The sequence below is a fragment of the Rhamphochromis sp. 'chilingali' genome, assembly GCF_963969265.1.
Source record: "Rhamphochromis sp. 'chilingali' genome assembly, chromosome: 19".
Taxonomy (NCBI): Eukaryota; Metazoa; Chordata; class Actinopteri; order Cichliformes; family Cichlidae; genus Rhamphochromis; species Rhamphochromis sp. 'chilingali'.
Window position 1 is genome coordinate 15,802,301 of NC_137946.1, and position 18,521 is coordinate 15,820,821.

The 18,521-nt window shown below is 39.3% G+C and overlaps 1 protein-coding gene across 1 annotated transcript; it reads left to right on the forward strand.

The window, feature by feature from the left end:
- Window positions 1-100: 100 nt before the first annotated feature.
- Window positions 101-18,520, forward strand: LOC308386811 (rho GTPase-activating protein 42-like). The gene is made up of 24 exons (XM_080866607.1): window positions 101-715; window positions 3,306-3,401; window positions 3,496-3,557; window positions 7,755-7,826; window positions 10,172-10,273; window positions 10,365-10,475; window positions 11,031-11,135; window positions 11,695-11,824; window positions 11,947-12,047; window positions 12,699-12,808; window positions 12,909-12,987; window positions 13,114-13,153; window positions 13,261-13,323; window positions 13,408-13,482; window positions 13,572-13,656; window positions 13,735-13,793; window positions 13,946-14,051; window positions 14,151-14,310; window positions 14,403-14,553; window positions 15,316-16,011; window positions 16,135-16,288; window positions 16,683-16,754; window positions 16,859-16,938; window positions 17,613-18,520. Exons 1-24 carry the CDS (start codon window positions 562-564, stop codon window positions 17,699-17,701), a joined length of 2,952 nt encoding a protein of 983 aa, XP_080722733.1. The 5' UTR covers window positions 101-561; the 3' UTR covers window positions 17,702-18,520.
- Window position 18,521: the final 1 nt, after the last annotated feature.

The window sequence follows — 18,521 nt, forward strand, 5'->3', positions numbered from 1 at the left end:
TTGTTGCTGCCGCTGGTTTTCATATTGTTAAAAACCTGTGGATCACAGAGTTATCGGCCCATTTGTATTCTTTGCCAAGTTTTCCACCAATTTCAGCACGCGCCAGCAGGAGTCTCCCGTTCCCATAGTAACAAGACTAGGATCCGTCCGTAGACAAAGTTAGCCAGTCTTTGCCGACTTCTTTCTTTGGTGCGACCAACATTAAGCCCTGTTAGTTACTCTGCACGGCCGTACGTCCGCTTTGCTTCACCTAATAAGTAAATAAGAAGTCAGCGCGACGCCTTATATGAAAGTAGCGACAGTAAGAAGGCTGGAGAGAAGCTGCATGGAGCTCGTTGTATAGCTTAGCCAAGCCTTCTCTATCAGAGACTCTGTTGTGTTCTTGTGTCCGGAAGTTCTGCTGGGAAAAAAGTAAGAAAGGCATGAAAAAGAGTAGCTGGAGGAAATTTCTGAGAAATTTGCTCGGAGCACACTGAAACACCGTTTGGTGTCTCGCCGAGGAGGCAGAGAAGGCGTCGTGCTGTTGTTCTCTCGTAATTAGCGGCGTGTATTAATCTAGCGATGGGTCTGCCGACGCTGGAGTTCAGTGATTCTTTCCTGGACAGCCCGGATTTCAGAGAGCGGCTGCAGTGCCATGAAATAGAGTTGGAGCGAACCAACAGGTTCATAAAAGACCTCATCAAAGATGGAAACATGCTCATATCTGCCCTTAAAAGTAAGTACGCGCTGATTAATAGCTGATTCTTGGGAGCGAATGTGCTTTACAGTTTGCAGTGATTTATGCAACCTGATCCAAAGGGAAGTCCTCTGGGTATCATTCCAAACAGAACCACTGTAGGGACTTGAACCTTGAGTGTCTCATTTTTCATTTGTGTGTGTAGTATGAGCAGGACAGTTTGGAAGGTAGTTACAGTGTTATGCACAGTGTAGGTCTGTGATATACACAGCAGCTATTGCGCGAGTTAATAATTAATAATATTTGTTCACCTTAATTTGTTGATGTAGGTCACCTTTACAATATTGTAGTCTGCTGTTACATACAGGTTTTAACTAGCAGAAAGCAGCAAACAGCTGACAACTGCCTTGAGGGCCCAAAACAGCAGGACCACCGCCTAACCTCCACCCACCAAGCTACTATTGGGTGTTACCTGATTTCGGCTAGATTACTGAAAATATATAAAAAGACCATGTCCACATTAACTATATCAGTGATGTTTTTGATTTTTTTTTCTATAAACAGTGGGTATTTTTTTTAAAAGTGGCAGAAGAATGTTAATTTAGCTTGTTTTGCTTGGGTATTAGTACTAAACCTAAAGGCACTAAACTCTCAATTTCTTTAAAACAGAGGAAAACTGGAAATATTCACATTTTTGCACATATGAATCTTTATTATTATCACATTTGGGGTTTTTCCTGAATACAATTTTTTTTAAACGCCAGCCCCAGAATACCTTGTATTTATTAAATGGTTGGAAATAACTGGAACACGCAAATGCTATGCAAAGAAAGTCTTAAAGAAGGTTGCTCAGTCTCATGGCATTCACCATCAAATAACCTTACATAGTACAGGTCAGCCCCCAAAGATCGTGTTAATGACTGTGTGTTTATTAATTTTGACACCTTCATTTGACAGTATAAAGGCACATGGCTGGGTTACTGACTGGGTGCCATATTCTTGTCCTGATGACAGCTTTCAAACAGCATATACCTCCTTGTTGTTTGTAGTGTTTGATTAAGGTGGGGGGGTGGGGTTTTTGGCTCACCTGTTGGCTGAGGTCATCACCTGCCGCTGCCAGCTGTATACACACAAGGTCAAAACAAGGCAGAGGTTTGTCAGAAAACCTTACCTACTTCCGAACTGGATGAAGAAGAACATGAAGTCTAAAGAGGCTGAAGCTTCAATTTTATTGTTTGATCACCACATTTCAGCTTGCAGCTTTCACCAGGGTGAAGCAATAATACCACAAGTGTTGCTGGAGTTTTAACCTCTGTTAAAAGAAGCATGACCAGACTTCAAAAACAGTAAATATAGGACAAGAAGTATGCTTGTGAGGGACAATGTGGGACATATTACCAATGCTGAGAGTAAATCAGTGAAAGAGAGATATATTTTATTTGAATGTTTTCCAAATCTCTTGCTAAGTAAATATGTGTACTTTTTCGCATTAGATGTCTTACTCTCATGCATCCTCTCTCTCTTAAAAAAAAAAATCCCAGCAGCCTTTAAAACTGTTGTTAACTGTTCAGAGGATGATTTCTCTGATAATAATCTAGGTTTTAGTTCATCCATGAAATGGCACATCTCATTTTGAGCTGAAAAAAAAAACCTCTTGAGAATCACCTACCACTAGTTTTACACAGTTATTAAGGGTTTTCGAGTCTTTGTTGTAGTTGTATATTTTATTGTGTTTATACTTCACAAAAGTCTCCAATGTTTGTGTTATTGTGGTGATTTCCACATGTTAACTTCAGGAGAACCTTGATGAAATGATGTCTTTTGGTGCAGCCTCTAAGTAAAAAGCCATACTTTGGAAAAAGTGTGTGCCTAACAGTGTTGAATTGTAAGATTGAGGGAACACGAGGGGGTCACCTTAAACACACAAGGTGTTTGACTGCTCTGTGACCACACAGATGTGAAATAACCTGAAAACCAGTCAAAAGCAAGTTATTTGACACCAAACAAACCCTTATCAGAATAAGCACATTAAGCACATTTTTCTGCACGAATGCAGTCTAGGACATAAACAGTCCTGGACACCAAATCGAGTGCAGAATGAAGTGGTTGTTTTGTTGTTTTCATACATTCAACCTGAACAAAGTTTTTGCAGTAATCTGGTGTACACTGATAGAAATATAAATGACAGTTTAATGGTTTTATTACCAGTTTGCAGTGGAGTGGTATGATTAAGATGTTTTCTCAGCGGCTGCCCTGCACAACAATCTCAGGGTGTGTTAATGACAGAATGCAGCCAAGTATTTTGTGTGCCTTAGAGAATAAACTGTGGTATTAAACTCTATTATTGGAGTGTTGTTTGGACACGTAAACACACAGGAGATTGTTGCAGGGTGTGGCACTTCATTTACATCACACTTGAAGAGACTTGTAGGAAAATATATTAATGGTTTATTACAGGATGGAATAAGTGATTTTTCCCTGCAACCTGTAGAACAAAGGGAGCATTTCAGGTGGCCGCTGATGGCAACTTGTGCAAAAAGCTAAACAGGCTAAGTTAAAGATGTTACCCGTAATCCAGCTGTTAACAATGCTTTAGTTGACGTAATGAACTTCTACCTGTCTTCCTCAGGTCTTTCTCTTGCTGTACAGCGATTCTCACAGTCTCTGCAGGAGTTTCAGTTTGAATGCATTGGAGATGCAGAGACTGATGATGAGGTCAATATAGGTGAGACAGAAATGCCACTTTTTACACAAGCTTGCACAATATTTAAGATATGCAAAGCCTTTTACAGCAGTGGGATGTGTTATTTATTTTGCAGCCCAGTCTTTAAAGGAGTTCTCTCAGCTCTTAAGCACCATGGAAGAGGAGAGAAAACGTCTGGTAAGAAAATGTGTGATTGTATTTGAGTGTGGGTGCGTAGAAATACAGACTTGGTAGCAGTTTGATACATTGATAACTAACTGTAGGATGTTTGTTCTTGTAGATATTTATACCTGTCATCTTTCTCTGGCTGACTATGCTCATCTCTTAAAAAAATTAACCAAACTGCTATCACCAAAGTCTAAACCAACCAGAAATGTGTTCGCACTCTATGTCTCCTGTTGAGCAGCAGAAAGCAGCAAGTGCATCCCATCTTTAAGCACCTGTAATTTTTTTTTAATAGTAAGAATTTGAAAATACTGTGGCAGCATGAAAGGGAAAAAATACCACTTGAATCTGAGGCTTCCTTCAGGTCTGCAGAACTTTATCACGAGAGAACTGAAACTAGCCTGTTTTGGTTCCCTCTCAGTTCTTTCTCAGTGTCATTTTGGCCGAGCTGAAACCATCTCACTGTACATTACCTTACTAACTACTATACACTGACCAAAAAAGGAGTAAATATTAAAAATAGGATCACCAGGAGGCTAGAAAGCAATTTCAAATGAATGCTAATGATCAACCCAATATGTGACTGTAAATGTGTTCACAACTTTTTCACCAGCCCAAGTGGACAAAAAAAAAACATGTTTATTCACCATTACTGATTAAGATTTAAGTCATTAGTTACTAGGGCTGCTCGATTATGGCAAAAATGATAATCACGATTATTTTCACTGAAATTGAGATCTCGATTATTTGACGATATTTATTTAACCCTTTAAGACCTACCATAGAACTAAGTCCGCCAGAGCTTATATTATTTTTTTACATGTTGTAGTGCCATTTGTGGGAGCATTTCAAGTTGCTATACAACTGATATGGCCCATATTTTAATAATATGTATGCATTAAGTCCATAGTAACTACATTAATTGCAAAAAAGTGCAATAAACTACAAAAAAATTGAAAATAGTTTTTGTTTTGTTTTTTACATATATTTCTACTTGGAGAAATTTAAGAGGTTTATCCCTTAAAACTTTAAATACAAAAAAGTTGCAAAAAATAGTTTACAACAACAGGAAATTTATTTTGAGTGTCTTCATAGTTTTATTTTTGAGATACACCAATTTTTATATACACTGCAGAAAAAACAAAAAAACAATCCTATGATGCAAATTTGCAAAGAAAACAGCAGGTGCATCAAAATAAACTATTTCCAGCAGTGCAATTTGAGTTCTAAGCATCTCAGAAACTATTCAGAAAAGTCAAACATGACCAGTATAGGTTTTTAAGGCCTACAAGTAAAAAAACTACATTTCCGCGAAAATGACGTCACTTCCAGTTTCGGCCAGGAAATGGCGGACATGCGATAGTTCGCGCTGATGTCTGTTTCACTGTGGGAAGTGTTACTAACAGCTGATCGGATCGGCAAAGCATGTTTCTGGAATATTATGTTTTTGTTCCTGCAAGCGCTTTTTATGCAATTTTTGCAAAGCTATATGTGGAAGGAAACCGTGACCGAGGACAAGCTGATGGCATAAGATGTAAGTACAACTCCTCCGGTTTCATATACAAAACAAATTATTGCGCTAGCTTACACGGTTCAGGTTCTACAGGGATTTAAAAATCGTTACACAAAAGGGAGCGTGCTGCTCTGACCGGATTTAAAGGGTTAACAATGACTTTAAAAAATAATATAAAATAGTGTGCAACACCACTGAAGTTTTTTTTAACCTCTCTTTTCAACCAACGGCAGTCACTCTCCTCTCCAAATAACTTCTGCTTAGCTTTCCGAGCTTCCCTCGGGTCCTCTTAATCAGCGGTCTCCAACCTTTTTTGCGCCACGGACCAGTTTATGCCCGACAATACTTTTTACGGACCGGCCTTTAAGGTGTCGCGGATAAATGAGGGAGGGGCTAATAATCGGCTCAGTCATTTTTAATGATCGTTGAAAGCCCAGATCGTAATCGTGATTAAAATTCGATTAATTGAGCAGCCCTATTAGTTACTATGTACAGGATTTCTGTTTAAAAGCTGAACTCATTCTTAGCCACTGTCACTTCCTCGAGCTCCTACTTCAGTCCAGTTCCCACAAGTCTGATTCACACCTTCTTCTTTTTTTTAGTGAATACGTTTTACCGACAGCACTTTGTGCACCATGGCAATTTGGGAAATGTCTTTGACTCAGAGAACCTCCATCAGTCAGAGGTCTTTGTTTCAGGGTGACTCGAGTCTGGCACAGTCTGTGTGAAGGCAAACCTGTGCGCATGTGCAATGTATGTGCATAGTATGCAACCTCATGTGTGTGTCTTTGTGGTTGTGAGCACGGTCTGGTTACAGAGGCACCATGTGGAACCTATTCTGCCAATTCCCCTGTGAGCGTGAGCACAGCCCCAGTGCCTGGGAAAGTCCATATAAGGGTCCTGTGTGTGTGTGTTTGACTGCCCATTTCTCTTTGTGAGTGTGTATGTGTGTGCACGCATTTCGATTGCATGCTTTTCCACTTAATGTGGCACTACTCCAACCCTTCTAACAACATCATTATTATCATTATTATGTTTAAGGGAAATTCCAGCAAATGAGTTCCTCTGAAATACCTACCCGTCCAACCTAAAAAGACCATTATTGTGACCTGACAATGGACTTCAGTCTCTTAGATTTCACTTTCATCCAGCTGAATGTAATAAGAAACCAGATCTCTTTTGGGGTATTAGGGCAGCACGAAAGTCAAAGTGAAAGTGGAGTCATGATGTGGGAGTGGGGGTATATTTATAGTCTGATGCTTAAATCAACTGAGACAGAACAAAGTAAGATTTGACCGACATTTGCAATATATAGACTCCTGACTAAAGAGGGCAGAGACCTAATGTAAACACCAGAGTCCTCAGTTCTGATAACCCCTCTGTACCACAGCCTCTCACTCACAAGTTTCTCATACATACTGCAGCAACTCAACCAGCAGAAATGTTACAGCAGTTTTACTGTAATTTTTCTGATGAAACAGGCCAGTGTTGGCCAATATTTTGTGAAATACTTTGCATCAGAGCTCTTTGGTTTGCAGTATTTCAATGACTACTGGCAAAAAAACAGTTTTATGTCTAGTGTTTTTAAATAGAGTGATGTGCAAAAGTCTTGAGCCACCCCTCATGTCTTTATCTTTTTCTAGGACAACAGGAATACATTGTATAAAGCAAAAAAAAAAAAAAAAAGGGCATTTCTGACAAACCTTATAGTCAAAATTGGATATCACCACCGAGCAACTTTATTCTTCAACAAGACCTGAACTCTCTTTGGCAAGCTTTCTTTCTTCAAGTAGTCTTCAGGAACAATTCTACAGGCTTCTCGAAGGACAATCAGATTTTTTCTTTTTATCCTTTGGATGTTGGCTGCCTTTTGTTCCATTCTAATCTCACACTGTTGTTGTTGATGTTGAAGTCCAGGTTCAACATTATTGTGGGGAGGCCAATCCATGACTAATAGTGTTTCATTGTGTGTTTTCTATCCAGGTATGCAGTTTGTTTGGGATAATTGTCATTTTGCAAATGGTCAGATACAAAGACTGGATAGCAAATGTGTGAAAAAGGAGCCGATGTCAAAAGAAAAGCTTTAAAAGACCTTCAGAAAGTCTGGCTTTGGCACAATATAAAGGAATGTGAGATGGCTTGAGGCTTTGGCAGAGTACTGTATGTGCCAAGCATGACGAAATCATAACTAAATGTTTGTGCTGGGTGTTACTGTGATGTTTGAACAGCTCTTCAAGGTGATGAAGCTTAAGCTTTGTTTTTTTTTTGTTATGTCAGCAGCAGGTAAAGTGTAGGCATTAAAAGGTGTTTGATTATTCAGATCATTTGCTTTGCTCAAATATACATACCTTGCTACCTCTGTTCTCAATAATTTCCATTTAAATAGTTTACAATTGACAAGGTAAATAGAGTAAATCTCAACCAGAAATTTGCTTTTATACAACAATTTGGTGAAGTTTTCGATAGATTGTCTTGTTAGCATATTGATTTGAAATATTTTGAATTAAATTTTCCTGTTTTAAGGTAAAACTCTCAGAATAATAAAAGGCAAGCCTCTGCTGACCAGTTGATAAAAGCTATTTTGAGTGAGACGCTAAAGCCCTCATGGGAGCTGTTGCTTTATTTATGTTGCTTGTCTCGATATTTACTCGATATGACACACTGAGCTGACTGCATTTTCTGTTTTCATCTCTTAGATCCAAAATGCTGATGATGTTTTGATCTCACCACTCGAGAAGTTTCGGAAGGAACAGATTGGAGCTGTAAAGGTATACCTCCTCTTCTTATAGTCGAAGGGTCACTGCTGAGTAGATTATGAACATGGATGTTGCTTTCATTTGGTATGCAGCACTCTGGGTGGTGATCAGACAGATCACTCTGCTTCTTTCTGGTCCCGCTCGGGTTGTTAGTCAGCGATCAGAGAATCCAATTTGTCGAGATAAATGATGGATCACAGTCCAGTGTCAGCAACAAGGTCATGGGAACGGACGCTGGGAGGGCAAGAAAAGGAGCACGTCACAGACAGAGGGATGGTTGAACTCAGACAGACAGTGTAAACAAAAAATGAGTTTGGTGTCTGGTTTCAGCAGCTGTCTCGAGTTGTATAATCCAGTTTTATCTATTTTTTGGTTTCCTCTTTTCTTTTTCAGTGAAAAATAAGGATGTAGATAGCAGCATCACGTGGTCGATTACTAGTCCTGAAAATGAAATCAAAGCTCACTTCTTTGTATTACTGGAAGTAACTCCTCAGCCTGAAATGTTGCAGGTGTTTGCGTGAGAAATGCCAGTAGTCACTTCTCAGAGAATAGAGATACACGTGTGGCATTGAGAGCTACAGCTGTTTTTGTAAAAGAGATGTTATCGTAACTATTTTTAGTGTGTCTCTTCCAAAAAATGTGCTACTGAAACTCACAGTTCCAGCAGGATAAACTCAAAACTTTAGTGACTGCCTAACTTTTATCTGTAGAATAAAACAAATTACATAAGAAGTTAGGACGATGTGAGAAATTGAAACAAAAAATGGAACGCAGTGATTTGCAAATATAACCAGTTAAAGCTGCTCAACAGCCCCATATTTTTTTATTTCATAATGTCCAAATGTTTTCAGCTGCTGAAAGGTCTGGACTGCAAGACTTTTCTACTGTGAAGCCATACTGGTTGAGTAGTTGGCATTGTCTTGCTGAAATATCCAAGGCCTTCACTGAAAAGACAATCTGGGAGCACAAGTTGCTGTAAAACCTTCAGCATTGACGGCCCCTTTTAAGATGTGTAAGCTGTTAATTTCACAGGCACTGACGCACCCCAGGAGATTCAAACTTTTGAACTGAGCACTGATAACAAACCAGATAAAGGTGTGTCTCCGCTTTAGTCTGACCACAGAGCAGTTTTCTGCTTTGCCTCAGTCCATTTCAAATAAGCGTTAGCCCAGAGAAGATGGTGGTGTTTCTGGAATATGTTCATATATAGCTTCTACTTTGTATGATAAAGTTTTAGCCTGTGGTGTCAAGAGAAAAAGTTTAAATATAATTACAAAAGACTGATTTTTAAAAAAAGGAGATGTGGGGCCCCACCGTAACCCTTTGTGTACGGTTTGTCAGAAAGTCCTTAATCCATAGACAGGTGGAATATGGGACTCCTAGGGTTAACAGCTTGCACACCAGCTGTGAGGAAGGATGGTGTTAAAGGCAGAGCTAAAGTCAATAAAGAGGAGGCGTGTGTAGCTCCCCTGGTGCTCCAGGTGCGACAGGGTAGCATGGAGAGATGTAGATGATGAGATATTTTAAAGCCTCGATTATACACGGACCACTGGAGACCCAACGACTGAGTAATCATTCCAGTTATACTTCTTTAAACTGCACTGCCTACGCGCATATGTAGTTGGTGCATTGTAATTGAAATTCACAGACACCCAAGAAGATTCGCAGATGTGGAAAGTATAAAACCCACTTAAGTCTGAACAACACTTAAGTCTGTTCAGTTCCTCAATTTGAACAACTGAACAGACATTCTTTATTTACATTTTACAGCAAAAAGTCACAAATTACATTGGAAATTACATTTATAAAAAAAACTATATTTTAATTACTTGCAAAAAAATAATTTTGCATTATTCTTGTTTCCATTTTGTATGCTGTGTATCAGCTTTATGGCATTTCTGAATTCAGTCAAAAGCGGTGTATTTGTGCAGTACTTATGCAGTGCATGTGCTTGCTTTTCATGCAGTGTCAGTGGGAATAGGCTCCAGCATCCTTGTGCTGCCGATCTGGATATCTAGCAAACAGTCTAAACCTCAAAATGACCAAGATAATCTTCTTGTTAACTTTATACAATTATACAATTACAATTAAAATTAATACAATTAAAATAGTAGTTTATGGTTTAAGTGAAAAAAAACATTAAAAGAATAAAATACTGTAACTTATGCTTGTTTCGTCACTGGCCACGGCACATCTGTTATGTGTTATGTTAAGACTTTCAGCCCTGCTAACAGAGATGTAAAAGTCCATGTGTGACACATTTGTGTTACCTAAAATGTAAACTGTATGCATTTTATTGGCAGATTTAAATGTATTTATTTATTTATTTAAGTCTGTGGATCCCTCACTCTTTTCAGGAGGAAAAGAAGCAATTTGACAAAGAAACAGAACGGTACTACTCTGTCCTGGAGAAACACCTCAGTCTGTCTTCCAAAAAGAAGGAGTCCCAGCTGCAAGAGGTAAAACTCTACATAAGTTGTTACATATAAATAAAGCGTAAACATTAAATACACTAAACACTGTGTGGTGTTTCTGCTGTATCTGTTGCAGGCTGACTCACAGATGAGTAAAGACAGGCAGATTTTTTATGATGCGTCTCTCCAGTATGTCTTCAAGATCCAAGAAGTGCAGGAGAGAAAGAAGTTTGAATTTGTAGAGCCGGTGAGTTCACATAACACAAGTGCCATAGAAATTTCACTTTTCGTAACACGAAACACGATGAAATCATTATCAGGTATTTGCTTCCTGTGTCGAGTTTACTTTTTGCTCTGATCAGTAGAGGGAAAACCTAGTCACCAGTGCGACATCGCAGGAAAATATTAAGTAATGAGTCTCTTCTGTGTCATAAACATCAAGTAATAAAATTTCAGTTTTAAAGTAAAAAGAAAGTCGTTTTCTGAAAAGTATACATTACACGGAGTGTTTGCCCAGTGATAAACATGTTTAATGATACATATCAGTAGAGCCCACTTCCTGTTGCTGTAACAGCACTTCCTGCACTGAGATTTTTCTGGCAGACAGAAAAGGAAACTCTTTGTTGTAAGGTAAACAAGGGCAGCAAACCAAACAACAGACAGAGATAGAGAGGTTTTCTCCAGCTGAAGTTATTTTGGATTGATTGAGCCGATGACTGACAATCATTCTTTTGTAATCCTCTCATTATACTCTTCACTCCCAAGCCCCCAGCTAACATTTTCCTGTGCCTCTACTCTCCAGCTTTTAGCCTTCCTTCAGGGGTTGTTTACATTTTACCATGAGGGATACGAGTTGGCCTCTGAGTTTGAACCCTATAAGCAGCAGCTTCAGTTTAATCTGCAAAATGTAAGTGATTGTTAACTGCATATGTTTTGAATAACATCTGGAGCCTTTAATGCTTACTTGTTTATGATGTGTTTTGTCTGATTTATTTACATTTTAGGCATTAATTAAATTATATTACAGACAAGGTTTAGATCCATCTGGCACTATATAACTATTATGAAAGTGAAAGTGATCTAAATAGGCTCTCTTTAATCAATTATTTCCAGACTGCAAAAATGTACTGGGCCCCGTAAACTTTTTTAGACTTTTAAGTTTGTTTGTAAGGTCTTTTAAATTATATCTACTGCTACTTCTCTATCAGGTGAAAACCTGTGTGTCTTTTTTATTTTTTAAAGCTGGATTTTTTTTAAATGCAAATATAAAGTCAGTCCACTGCTTTGAATAATATATAAGAGAAAATGAGCTCAGATTAACAAAGAAACTCTTGTAGTAATGTAGACTAGATGAAGAAACCATTTCCTGACTACATTGTTTAAAGATTTGTATACTTAATGACCATCAAGCAAGTCTCATTCTATTGTGGTTTCCTGTACAAATTATGCATGTGTTTGTTATTAAGGCTCGCAATAACTTTGAAAGTACACGCGCCGAGGTTGAGAGGTTGATGAAGAGGATCAGATCTGCAGAAGAGGACTTCAAAGCGCCCAGCTGCTTTACCATGGAGGGATATCTGTATATACAGGAGAAACGTAAGACATGCAACTCTTATACTTTGTCCTCTCCCTTATTCTTAGAAGATCCTAGACTCACATTCAAACTGAAAACATTCACGTTCAGCTCCATGAAAATGTGTATTCTATCTATTATGTAGGTCCACTGGGAAGTGTGTGGACCAGATACTACTGTACTTATGAAAGGAGCTCCAAGATGTTCACCATGAGCAACACAGAGATCAGACCAGCCAGCAGACAGGTGAGGAAACCCACACCGTGTTTTTACACGTTTTAGCCCATTTACTACCAAACATGGTCATCAGACGCTTCTGCACTGGGCTCACTTTCCAATTTTGAAACTACTTCGGTGTGGTCTGTGATTTCTGACAGCTCAGCTCTGACATATAAGGTTTAGGCATCACAGCTCTTTACTTGAATGTCCACCAGCACTGCTTTGAAAACATCCTTCCTCCTGCACACACCAAGATAAGATATACTTTATTTATCCCAAAAGTTAGGAAATGCCTTTGTTATAACAGACAAAAATTAAAAATAAGTGTGTACTAAAATAGCTTAAGATGAATAAATACAGTCAAAAAGAATGTTAAAAAATTAAAGGAGCCAAATAATTAAAACCAAATAAAACAAGCAGGGAACTCAATAATTTGAAATCTGTGTAATAAAACTAAAATAATTTGTTACTAAAACATTTACAAAAACATGAAGCTGTGAAAGCTACTTATTTGTAGTATTTTAGCAAAGACTGAAAAGTAGGACTTGCAAAGGCACAAATATGGTACTAAAAGGATTGAGCAGTAATATTTATTGACTATACCAAAAGCTCAAACTTTGTCAGATGCATTATTAGGCTATAATAGCACATACTGAAAGCACATTTCCTTGTTAACAGAACGGCGTGGTGCACAATACACCAGAGATGTTTAGGCTGCGCTCGTGCGTTCGAAGGAAGACCGATTCAATAGACAAACGCTTCTGCTTCGACATCGAGGTGGTGGAGAGGTGAGATGAAAACAAAACCAAGAGATTATTTGTGAACTGAATAAACAGAGATTTTGCTGCCGGAGTTTTCTTAGCTAAAATAACCTCCCTTTCACTGCAGACAGGGTGTGATCACCCTGCAGGCGCTTTCAGAGGCCAACAGACGGCTGTGGATGGAGGCAATGGATGGGAAGGAGCCTGTATGAAAATATCCACTATTAATAACTTACCAATGGAAGGGGTTTCAAGGATAGCTCACCTAGATATATTATTATACTCATATTCTTGCTCTTGCACTAAATAACCTTTTGTCCTTCTTTGTTCAGATATACACTCTGCCATCATTGCTCAGTAAAAAAGAAGAGAGTAAGTGCTGAAAAGCTTTGTATTCAATTCTCTGTTTATTACCATCTTAGAGCATGTGTGTCGGAGTGCCTCAGAGATTTACTTGATCTTGTGTTTGTGATTTACAGCATTTCTAAATGAGGCAGGCTTCAAATTTGTTAAGAAGTGTATCGAGCTGGTTGAAGCGAGAGGTATTCCTCATCCTTAAAATGTTCATGTGGGAAAAATTGAATTCTTTTGAGAGCTTATTGTGAAATATATGTTAAAACCTGCAGGCATTACAACTCTTGGACTCTACAGGACAGGAGGAGTGAATTCTAAGGTCCAGCGGTTGATGACGAGTGTGTTTGGTGAGATACGCCCTGTTATTCCTGTGCATAGGGAAGATTTATTCCACTCCAAAGATTATCAGGTATATTTAAAAGTCTGTTATTCACAGCTTCTACAGCTGCCTCTGACATGCAGCTGGAGGCAGATGCCTGGGACACCAAGACCATAACTAGTGGCCTCAAGGATTACTTCAGGTAGCAAAAAGCTCCTTTTTATTAGTTATGCACCTCATGAATTATACATTTCTCATTTCTATCATTCTGTGTGTGCAGGTGCCTGGCAGAACCACTGCTGACTTACAGGCTGCATAAAGACTTCATCAGGGCTGCAAGTAAAATCTTACCGCCTCTTTATATTACAGAGTACAGCCTGAGAGACAACATTTTAGAAGTATTTAGATTGAAACTGTCACTTCACGTATTGTATGTGATGTAAACAGAAGCAAATCACATCCCTCCCTGTGTACCCTGTGCTTGTTTAAAGGATATGATGAGCTGAACCACAGAGTGAGAGCCATTCATGCTCTTGTACACAAGTTACCAGAAAAAAACAGAACAATGTTGGACCTCTTAACCAACCATCTCCTTAAGTATGCACATTTTGATTTCATAATGCTTTGTTTGATATTTTTTCTGTTTGTTTGCCATAAATAAAACTGCCCACTGTTTGCGTGTCTGTGTGTGTGCAGGGTGTCCTCTCACAGCAACGAAAATATGATGACTGTGTCCAACCTGGGAATGATCTTCGGTCCCACTTTGATGAGGTCCCAGGAGGAGACAGTGGCTGCTATGATGAACATCAAGTTTCAGAACATTGTGGTGGAGATTATTATTGAAAACCATGACAAGGTGCGCTTACAGAGACGTACACCAACGCTTTAATGCACACACACACACAAACACACACACACACTTAATGTAAGTGTATACTCTGCACTTAGATCTTCAGTGAGGCCCCAGACCTGTCAGTGCCGTTGCCTCAGGCTCCATCCTCTCGGTCGACTCCCCGCAGGAGCAAGGCCATCTGTCTGTCATCTGGAAAGAGACGAGCCCGCCTTTACCCTCCTGCTCTCTGCCTGGCAGACAATGACAGTGAGTCTCAGTATCTAAACACATGAAGTCAAACATTTTGCTCAAATACAAATGGAAGCAACTACATATCCATTTTCTGCTGCTTCGAGAGAAGATAATAGAAGAATGCCTCTCATTTTGATGGATCCAATCAGCTGTTTGCAGTGTTTGCAAATTATTTTGTTTTTAAAAGACCATATCTGTAAGTTGACACCCGTTCTCCTAAAAACTGCATCTCATTAATGCCAAAATATCTCCACAGAATTAAATGTAACCTTTAAAGTCCAAATGAAATAATTGCCAGAAAATTGTGCTTTTTTTTAAACAAAAAAGGAGTGTTTATTTAAACTTCTGATGAGATAAAAACAAACAGTAATTATTAATTGCATATATGAGTTTTAGTTTGTGTCATATTTGCAGTTTATTTCTTAAAATGTACAGTGCAATTTATTGCTCTTTTTCAGGGGTGGAGGAGTAGTGTCATTGATAAGTGGGTGACCATCAGTTTCCTCTCACTTTAAATTATAAACCACTTAATATCTCATTTAAAAAGTGCTATATGAATAACATAAATACACACATTATTAAATTATGGCTGATGTCGAAAACATTTTGAGCGTTCTTACTGGTAAATCTGGTATTAAAGCATGAACCAAGAAATTTTTTTTCAAAGAGTTTTAGCTGCATTACTAGAATAAGTCAGTGAGAAAGTGAGATGACAGGCTAATGCATTAATATTTCGAAAGTCTTATTTGAAGGGTTTGTTTCCATTTCTCCTTCTAGGTGATACATTCAGTAGCAGCTCCAGCACGACTCCGATGGGCAGCCAGGAGTCTCTGTCCTCACACTCCTCTGAAAAGAACGGATTGTCTCAAACCTCACCTCCGTCCTCTCCTGCTGCTGAGCCCAGCTCACCCTCGTCAAAACAATCCTCTCCTGCTGCAGCTTCCTCTTGCTCACTGCCACAAAACGGTAAAGGTCAGAAACCCCCGACAGACAGTGCCTCCTCCCCCCACCTCCTGCCTTCTGCATCCTGGACATCCACTCAGCTCACTCCAACTCAGCAGACGTCCTCTGTCTCCTCCTCCACATCCTCTTTACTTTCTGCTGTGGAGAAGTCTATCAAAAGGAACTCAGTTGACTCCTTGGCTTCTGGGAAAGAGTCAAGATCTCCCTCCAGAGCCTCCACATCCACCTCCTCCGCCCAGAACTCGTCAGTAGAGCGCGCCTCCTCGCTCAGGGAGGCTGGACCAGTTCAGAGGGTGGCGTCTGTCTCCTCTCTGAAAAGCACCCATTCGGTGGATGGAAGAAATGCACCCAGTGCCACTGTCACAGACACCAAAGTGTCCGATTCTACCTCTCCTCGGCAGCTTAGAACTGCTTACAGAACTGCCTCCTCCTCATCGTCCTCCTCCTCTTCACTGTTTCCCTACCGGCTTTCCACGTCTTCCTCTCTCACCTCCCTACACATCTCTGAGGGTGCGTAACTCTGTTCACCTGCTCAGCCTTTTGCAGAAATGCAAAGTCGAAGCTGTAGTTTAAAGATAAACTATAAATACGAGTCCCTTGTTTGCTTCTGATTTCTTGTGTGGCTTGTCGCAGATTACAAAAGCTGTCACGGATCGGTGCAGAGTCTCATGTCGCTGGACCCACAGGAGGCTACGCACATGCGTAAAAGTTCACGCATCCGCTGTGGCTCTGATCTGACCTCGAAACACTCTGTGTCCAGCAATGGTTATCAGAGACCTGGATCACTGTGAGTGCCTGTAAAATGATTTAATATCAAGGTGGTCTAACCGCACAGTTTTACCTTTGAACCAAAAGCTCAGGAGAAAATCAGGCTGCATGGCTGACTGAAGAAACAGCTGCTGGCTTAAAGAATATTTCAAAGTAACAATCAATGCTGTGGATTGCGCTTGTTGGCTTTAAATTAAAGTTTCTTAGAGTATTTTCTTTCTTGTCTGGGCTGAGGAACAGCCTGAATCATTTATTAAAATTATTAAAATGACAGTTTAGCTGCTTGTTATTAGATGGTGCTCTCAACCCAGACCTGGTCACTTATTGACCCTCAATTAAAGATGGAAATTATCTCAGGAAATGTTTTTCAAGTTACGTACCGCAGATGATAGTTTTGTGTTTGTGTGTGACAGATTATCAGCGAGACTGCCGCAGCGCGAAAGTTCAATATTCTCCTCAGCGTTAGACGTGTGTTCCACTGGAAGGTATATTAACTTTGAGGTTTCTCTACTTTTTAAGCTGCCACATCTTTGCACACAAAAACTCCCCTTTACTGACTTTGACTTTAAATTATTTTTTGTTTTCTTAGGGACGCTAAAGCTCTTTACTCCTGTGAAGCAGAACACAGCCATGAACTCAGTTTTCCACAGGGGGCGCTGTTCTCAAATGGTAAGATTAAATCCGCTGAGGGAGCACTGGCTCTGTTTACTACTAGTATAACAATGATATCGGTACCTGGATAACATGTGGCATCTGCTCCACGGGCCAGCTGGTATTGAGATGTTTTTGTGTTTTCTCGAGTGTGCATACACTGTGATGTCATTTCATGCAACAAATCAGTTAGGCGAGACTGGGTAAGGCCTGTTCCATTGGCGAGCTAACATCACTGCTTCTACCTGAAGCTTCTGTTGGACTTGTTCGTTTGTTCTTGCTCATCTCTACACAGACTGAATCTCAGTATCAGGTGTTCAGGGGTGTTTTAAGCTGTGTTTTGTTCATTCATAAAACTAGCTCAGACAATTGACCTACATTACAGCATTGTAGCTCATTGAACTTTAATTACATATCTTTGCTGTTTTGTGAGTATTAAAAAGCATTACTCATTGTTCATTGTTGAAAGGTTCATTAGAAACGTCATGATCTGGACTAAAATTTAGCATGAGGGTCACTGGATCTTGTAAAGTTTGTGCCATCCTAACATAACAGCAGTTCTTCAGCTTGAGTTGTAGGTTGTAGAGAGCAAGGTTATGGGTGTCTGTGTAAGTCATCATATGAAATGTGAGTGGTTTACGAGGGTCTTTGTCTCGACTTGCTGAGTTTAACTGATCTGTTTGTGTCTGCAGTGTGCCCGTCGGTGGAACCAGGATGGCTTCAAGCAACATACAATGGCAGAACAGGCCTGGTACCTGAAAACTACATCACGTACATGTGATGTTCCTGATCATGTCACCACATCACTGAAACATGGATTTTACTTGGACTTTGCTGATCTCCAGTACATAAAGTTCTGCTTTGTGCTACTGATTAAAGATATAATATATTTATCATGTAACTGTGACTCTTATCACTGACTACTGTGGCAGGATATGAACAATATGTATACTGTATGTAACCATGTTATGCTTTATTAACCATCTTATCATACACTAGATGGTAATATTTGACTAATGTCTGATCGTTTCTACTAATCGCCATTATCAGCTCCTTTTTTGAGGATGCCACCTTTAGATTAAATGTGTCAAATAGGTACATGGAAACAGTGTTTTTCTATCAGTTTTGGTAATTTATATGTTTAATTAAAACTACGTTAAGATTAGAAATGAAGTGTTCACACCACTGTGCCTTAAAACTGTATGAACTGCTGGTCTGAATCCTGCCAAAACATCTTTTTTTCCTGCTGGCTCAGTCAGTTTGCTGTTTTAATAAATACTTTTGCTAAAAAATAAGGTTTAATCTGTAGATTGAGGTGACACTTATTATTACAATGCATGTTTCTTATTTTGCATTTTCAGTTTACCAGGTTTTGATTATGTACTACTTTTAATAACTATTGTCTTGATAGCTTTAAGTATATTTTTAATAAATGTGTAGGAAATAAGAAATGTAAATTATATCGACACAAAAGGAAACTTGTGTATCTGCAACACTGTGCAAAAGTCTTGAGCCATCCTTCAGTTCTTTATATTTTACTGGGAAAAATAGGAATAGGTTCGATGAGATGTGTGCAAACTTGCATGTAAATATTGAGTCAT